The following is a 7287-nucleotide window of genomic DNA, read 5'->3' as shown; positions in this document are numbered from 1 at the left end:
TAAAAAGAAAATACCCCTGTAAGTCACTTTAAGGAGTCAAATGTCAGCTCGTATTAGAAAGGCTAATTTTTGATCAGAATTTATTATTGATCAGAAGGTGCTCCTATTTTTTTTTTTTAATTAGGAGGACAAGCGCTCCTAAAAAGGAAAGTAAGCATAGAGTGTATCAGAGAAAGCTATATTGATTGTCATTAATTTATTTGTTCTTATTTTATTATTTCAAATAAGGCCATGTCCACACGTGTATTTTTTATAAACCGAGTTTTTCCTTCTTCCGTTTTAAAAAAAATATCCGTCCACATGAAAACGCAAACGCATGGTCCATGAGAAATAGTCCTACCACTACGTGTGACGGGTATGGCTGTGGAATGGGATTTGGCTGAGGAAAAATTGTCAAAAGATTTTTTTTGCTTTAACCCCATAATTTTCGCACATTAGGGAGCCGTATCAATATGCAGGGTATTGAAATCGCAATAGAAAGTCCTATTTATTTTTTGCAGTTTTGCACATGTACAAGGTTTAAAATGTTCATGAAATATTTTCAAAAAATACTGACTTTTTGAGCAGCTGCATGTTTGAGCAGCTGCATTCCTCTAGGTCAAAGATGAAAAAATGGGATTTACAATAAAGTAATTTACAAAATTATTTTGACTTGAGTTTATTTATTAATGAGTAACGTATCTTTTGAGTGAATGTGCAAATTTGTAATGTTATCAGCTTTTACCATGTTATTACAACATTTAACCACTTTTTATTAATTAAAAATTTGAGAAATTCTTTCAAAATTAAATCTTGTACAAGAACTACAGCAAAAATCAGTTTGATGCATATTTTATCAATATTTTAGAAATTTAATCTGAATATTGCCAGTACTGACTTCAATGGATTTCATTAAATTCCTTTGAACACGACTACGAACACGAAGTAATGTAAGGTCTTTCATGACACTACATATGCTGGGGTGTGAATTTGATAGGTGCTTGATATAAAATAAATGGTGCTTGAAAAAGTCCTTGAATCTGGTGTTCATGAAAGAGTGGGAACCCTGTTTAAGAATGTTTGTACATTGAATGCAACCTCTCTATCTTTGCTGTTTTTTTTTTTTTTTTTTTATCAGTTGAAGTGTCGCTCGACCCTGAGGATCTCTGGTCTTGTTCCTTCAGCGTACTGGTGCAGTCAGGCAGCTATTGATGTCCCTTTCTATTATCTTATCTTAATCTGTATGACCAGCACCCTGTTTGCCTTCCATTCTACAAACCTGCTAACCTCCCATAACATCATGTCTGTGGTAAGAAAACGCTTCACCTAGCTTCACTAGACTTTTTTAAAATAGAAGTTATTTGAGCTTAAAGAGCAGAGCAGATGTTAGCATTAGCATATGACAAGTCAGCTACTATCTTTACTGCATTTTCAGGCTCTGTGTCTGATCGGCTTCGCTCCAGCCATGGTTCTCTTCACATACTGCGTATCCTTCATGTTCGTCAGAGTCCAGAGCAATAGGGACTTCTTCTCCGTGGTCTCCATGATGGTGAGTCTTCAAGAAACTTTCCCACAACTTTCAAATAATCTTAATAATAACAATAAAACCTGTTCCTGTGGAAAAACCTGCAAATATCAGGTCATTTTAAACCAGAACGGTCATGGAAATTAATTAACTCAACAAAATGGAAATAAATCATGAAAAGGTCTATAATGAAATCATATATTTCATATTGTAAGGATTTATATTTTAAGGATCGAATTATCTTTCAAATACAAATGTGTCTGTAGGAAGGAATTAAAGCTATTTTTTTTTTCTTCCATAGTTGTGTGTGGTTTCTGCATCCATAGTCCAGCTGGCTCTTGTGAATGAGAATTCTGGTGTGGCTCGTCTCCTACACAATGCACTGTGTTTCTTCAGTCCACTCTACCCTCTTATGGGCTGCCTTAACTGCATTACCATGGTAATACTTTACTTACAGGACTCCATCTATTCAATGTCTGAGGGCATGAATGAAATGTCCCTATTGTTATTGAACCTAATAACAAGTCTTTTTCATTCTAGGCCACCTTTCTTCAGTCTCCTCATGATGATGATTTCCTGTGGAAGAATCTCTTCATCTCTGTTGTGTCTGTAAGTTGCTGTAAATATCATTTTATTGTCTCAAAGTGTGTTATAATGTCTTCTTTTACACTGAATCTTTGTTGTGGCGTCCGTAGCCGTATACCCAGTGTATTCTGCTGTTCTTCACCCTGAGATGGCTTGAGATTAGATATGGAGGGAAGACCATGAAAAATGACCAGCTCTGCAGGTATGTCTTCATAAAACTAAATGCCCAACTAAATTTTTGCATAAAGCCTACGATCAGGAATAAAATGACAGAACTTGTATAAAGAATGGAAGTGAATCAGGTAGAACAGGCAAAAAAAAAAAGGTATTTATTACCTTTTATGCAGAATATTTATTGACATATTTATACAATGAGGTATATTAAATCATTTTACTAATTCGTTTTATAATTACTACTGATAAAAAAAAAAAAAGTACCTTTCAATGTTCTGGGCCAGCAGGCCTTTTTTTTTTTTGAAAGATCTGTTTCTTTATTAGCAAATTAGCAAGTAAATTAGCAGTAAAGGTAGCAAATTAATGAAATAAGAGTTAAATAAGAGATTTATGTGGCTTATCACATACTTAAGTTGGATTAAGAACATGACCTCCAGCCAGTTTTTCCAAATGTAAGCTTTCTGTTCTAAGGTCTGTTAGATTTTCATGCAACCCTACCCAGGTCACTAAGAAAGAGCTTGATTTCTTATCTCTTTGTTCTCCAGGATTTCCTCCCAAGCGAAGAGCAAAGCTCAGCGAAACCCAGAGGAGAACGTGAGTGAGGATGAGGATGTTCAGGTGGAGAAAGCTCGAGTGAAGGAGGCGTTGGCTTGTCAGTGCTGTGAGGAGGTACAGCCCCACTTTTCTGTAGTCTTAAGAGTCTCAAATCACTATTGTCCAATAACTTATTAAAAATGGAAAAATAAAATCTTCTACAGAAACCGGTGGTAGTGGTGAGTAACCTCAGGAAACAGTACAAAGGCAAGAGGGAGGGCTTTTCACTCAGCAAGAGAAGGAAAGTGGCCACTAAGAACGTCTCATTTTGTGTTCGCAAAGGTAGAGTCGGCTTCTGATTTGATGTACTGTAAGTAATGATTTTAAAGAGAGCAAGCAGATGTTAATGAACAATGGCCTGTTCTCAGGTGAGGTTTTGGGTCTGCTGGGACCAAATGGAGCAGGAAAGAGCACTATCATGCACATGCTGTCTGGAGACACTGAACCCACTGCTGGACAGGTTTGTGCTCAATCTCTCCCAATGTTCTTGCTGGTTATGAGTTCTGTTAATAATATGAGGTGTGTTCAGTGTGTTATGACTAAAGTTTGATATTTATTTTTAGATTCTAATGGGAGATTATGGAACAGATTTCCAACCAGTGGAAAACCCCTTGGAACATGTAGGGTACTGTCCTCAGGTGAACCCTCTGTGGCCTAGAATCACTCTACAGGAGCACCTGGAGATCTATGCTGCTATAAAGGGGCTACGTCAGCATGATATCCCAAATATCATTAAGCGGTAAAATATCTTAAAAAAAAAAAAAAAAAAAATATAAAAAAAAAAAAAAAAAACTTTCAGGTCAGGAAGATTTTTTTTTTCTCTCTCACCAAGGCTCCATTTGTTTGAGGAAAAATACCACTGCTTCTTTATTATTATTATTATTATTATTATTATTATTATTGTTATTATGTATTATTTTATTAAATTTTTTCTTTACAGTGAATCATATTAAAGGCATTGTTATCAACTGTCTAGTCTAGTGTAACATTTCAAGTGACCTAGTAAACTAACTTTTTCTGCAAATATTTAATGGGGGGGAAAAAATATATTGTCATGGGAACAGAAATTTTGATCATGCAAAATTTGCTTTCATAGCTAATTAAGAGTGATTTATGGCCAGTAAATGTTGTCACTTAACCAGCCTTTGGCAAATCATTTTGGTTTCTGTTATCGATGTGACTATTTATCCACCATATTATACAGTGTGACCACCACTGTTCAAGGCTTAAATATTGTCTTCACAGTGTTGTGAATGCTCTAGAGCTGAAGGATCATCTTTACAAACAGGCAAAAAACTTGTCTGCAGGGCTGAAGAGGAAGGTAAGTAAAAAAAAAAAAAATTAATTCAATATCATTATGAAAAACCAGACTTTGTATTTTAGGCTTATTTTTTCATCTTTTTCATACTAGCTGTGCTTTGCACTAAGCATGCTGGGAAATCCTCAGATAGTTCTGTTGGATGAACCATCTACAGGAATGGATCCCAAATCAAAACAACGCATGTGGTAAAATTTACTACACTGATGTTACTTGATATAATCAAAACATGTACATATAAAACAGGTCTGCAAAAGTGAACATTTCTGTTGTTCACTCCAATAGGAGGGCGATCCGTGCTGCCTTTAAAAACAAACAGCGAGGAGCCCTATTGACCACCCACTACATGGAAGAGGCCGAGGCTGTGTGTGACCGTGTGGCTATCATGGTTTCTGGCCAGCTGAGGTGGGACTTTGAGATGGATAAAAGCCTCAGTTAAAAATGGCATGGATTAACATGAACATAAAGAGAATTTCTGAGCAAGCAAGTAAAGCAGAACAGAAAGCAAGTAACATTTTCTTATGTTGCCCCCTGCAGGTGTATTGGCTCTATTCAGCACCTGAAGGGGAAGTTTGGGAGAGGCTACAGCCTAGAGATTAACCTCAGGGAGGAGCTCACAGGTCTCCAGCAGGTAGCGCTGTTGCACAAAGAGATACTGAAGATATTTCCCCACGCTGCTCGTCAGGACAGGTAAGATGTTAGGGCTGTGCGATTAATCGAAATCGAATCGTAATCACGATTTGAGACTTTGCAGTTTGCTAATCACAAAGCCTGTGGATGCTATATTACTCTGTTCCAGACAGGGTTGCCAGGTTTCCACAAGAAAACCTGCCCAATCGCTACTCAAAACTAGCCCAATCGTGTTTCGAGGGGGTCCCCTGCTAAAATTCGCATTCAAGGGGATGAATATCATGTTATTGGAGTCGCTTCAACCCGCGGACATGAAAAACAACCCGTGGCAACAGTGTTAAAGTAGCCCAATTCGGACTTGGCGACACTGGTTCTAAAGCATATGCATGACTGCCATCATTGAGTGGTAGCCTTACTGACCAAAAGAGTGAGCGCACCTCCGTTCTCCCCAATCAGCACTGCTCTAGCCAACTGCGTAACAGCCTTGTTTTCCACCGTTAAAAACAAACAGAAAGCAGGAGAGAGAGAGAGAGTGTGTGATGTAATATGAGATTACTTCAGCTTCGAAATGACAGACACCAAACAAAAAAGGTAACATTAATTTGCAAGAGCTATGTCACAACACATATCAAGAGCTCCCTTATCGGATCTGCTTTCTGTACTGGAGAATAAAAGATACATTCTTAGATGTTTTTATTAGTACATGAACGTTGTCTTGCACATTTTATCTCCCCAACAGATTCTAATTTGAAAGAGGTTGATAATGCATGTTCGCTTTTCCCAGTTCAGAAGACCGCACACACAGCCTATGTCTCTGAATGCTTCTCATACTTGCTCCTCTCTGCCACGTCTCACGGGAGGAGCCGTTTACACTTGCCGCACACACGCAGCCTGTCTCATAATGCTCGTTTATTCTCGCAGTCTCCACGAGCGCATCTGGCAATATGGACGAGGCTTGACACACACGCGCAACCGGTGTCAACTCGCGCCTGGCTCCGCGTTTAAAACAATTGTTAATTTAGTCCAACTGCTTTGCTAATTTCAATGCGATGAAATTAAACATTCAGCACATTTTCCACTTGTTCTTAAAATCAAAACAAACAATATAAAACAATAGAACCCCTCCCAAAACACAATAGAAAATTGAATGGATTTAAGGGTTATAATGGGAATTATATTGGCTTTAATGTAAACTATAATGGCGTCTACTGGTATTTGATGGATTCTATTGGTGGGATGTAATCTGGCAGATGCGAAACAATAGAACGACAGTAATTCCTATTGGAATAATGCTCAAAACACACTACAAAAAGGAATTTTGTAGTTGTTTTAATGGAAACCATAAGAATTTCTGTGATGGTTTCTATTGTTTTTTTCAGCAGGGTAATGATACCCATACAGTGCTGCACACTATTGACAATGTTAAGCTGAAGCTTGACTTTGCGATTTGATTTGCAATCGCAATATCTGTCAAAACAAATCGCAATTAGATATTTTCCCCAAATTGCACAGCCCTATAAGATGTGTCTGTATTGGTTTAGAAAAAAAAGATGTCAGCTTAAATCACGATTGAAGCACTAAACTGCAAATGTCTGACACAAAACTAGAATGTAAAACCTCTGGGAGTTAGAAAGGTTATTTTTTGTGTGTGTGTCTTGGATCTTTGCAGTTTTGCCACTCTGATGGTGTATAAAATCCCAATGGAGGATGTGAAGTCACTAGCCAAGTCCTTTGCCCAGTTAGAAAGTGGTAAGAAATGGACACATAACAACTACAGTTTTTATGAAGAATAAACATTTTTGACCATTCTCCTAATTTCTTCACAGCTAAACAGAACTTTAACTTTGAAGAGTACAACTTCTCCCAGTCAACGCTTGAACAAGTATGTCACAATGTGTTTCAAAAAATACTGCAAAAAATTTATTTATTTAAAATATAAAAAATATCATATTAATTATAATATTATATTAATATAAAATGTAGTGACGTTTAGACTTAAAAATTGCCAGTGGAGTAATGCAAAGTAGACTTTGCATTTTCTGTAAATAAGTTTTAATATCTTGTGCATTTTTTCTTCTCAAATGAATTTATCGTATACCTGTTCTGCAGGTTTTCATGGAGTTCGCTAAAGAGCAAGAGAATGAAGAAGAGGAGGTCGGATCGCTTAGCACGACATTTCAATGGCAGAGACTGAGACAGGACGGCCCTGTATCCATCAATCACACTGACAGCATAGTACACCAGCTATGAGCCAATCCCTGTTCAGCCTTCCCTGAAGCGTTGTGCCCTTTTTTTTTCTCTCTGTCTCTTTCTCTATCGCTCTGCATGTGCCGTCCTTTGCCTTAAAGAGCCTTAAACTGATGGGACTCGCAGGACAATAGACTGGAGACTCCAGCGGCCACTAGCACACATACACGACGTGTGTGTGTGTGTGTGTGTGTGTGTGTGTGTGTGTGTGTGTGTGTGTGTGTGTGTGTGTGTG

The 7287-nt window shown here is 37.7% G+C and overlaps 1 protein-coding gene across 2 annotated transcripts in view; it reads left to right on the top strand.

Annotated features, from left to right (window-relative positions):
- Nucleotides 1-7280, top strand: part of abca5 (ATP-binding cassette, sub-family A (ABC1), member 5) — a 22800-nt gene extending 15520 nt beyond the window's left edge. For both annotated transcript variants that reach the window (XM_016480727.1, XM_016480728.1), the window contains exons 24-39: nucleotides 1118-1288; nucleotides 1415-1528; nucleotides 1806-1943; nucleotides 2045-2113; nucleotides 2200-2291; nucleotides 2809-2932; nucleotides 3022-3139; nucleotides 3226-3317; nucleotides 3421-3596; nucleotides 4103-4178; nucleotides 4269-4363; nucleotides 4461-4580; nucleotides 4713-4865; nucleotides 6475-6554; nucleotides 6632-6687; nucleotides 6915-7280. In XM_016480727.1, coding sequence (XP_016336213.1) covers nucleotides 1118-1288; nucleotides 1415-1528; nucleotides 1806-1943; nucleotides 2045-2113; nucleotides 2200-2291; nucleotides 2809-2932; nucleotides 3022-3139; nucleotides 3226-3317; nucleotides 3421-3596; nucleotides 4103-4178; nucleotides 4269-4363; nucleotides 4461-4580; nucleotides 4713-4865; nucleotides 6475-6554; nucleotides 6632-6687; nucleotides 6915-7055 — 1815 coding nt within the window. In that variant the 3' untranslated portion in view covers nucleotides 7056-7280. The remainder of the gene's footprint in view (nucleotides 1-1117; nucleotides 1289-1414; nucleotides 1529-1805; nucleotides 1944-2044; nucleotides 2114-2199; nucleotides 2292-2808; nucleotides 2933-3021; nucleotides 3140-3225; nucleotides 3318-3420; nucleotides 3597-4102; nucleotides 4179-4268; nucleotides 4364-4460; nucleotides 4581-4712; nucleotides 4866-6474; nucleotides 6555-6631; nucleotides 6688-6914) is intronic.
- The last annotated feature ends 7 nt before the right edge of the window (nucleotides 7281-7287 follow it).

This window comes from Sinocyclocheilus anshuiensis, unplaced genomic scaffold (assembly GCF_001515605.1).
Source record: "Sinocyclocheilus anshuiensis isolate Anshui unplaced genomic scaffold, SAMN03320099.WGS_v1.1 scaffold1833, whole genome shotgun sequence".
NCBI lineage: Eukaryota > Metazoa > Chordata > Actinopteri > Cypriniformes > Cyprinidae > Sinocyclocheilus > Sinocyclocheilus anshuiensis.
This window is presented reverse-complemented; position numbering and strand designations above follow the sequence as displayed.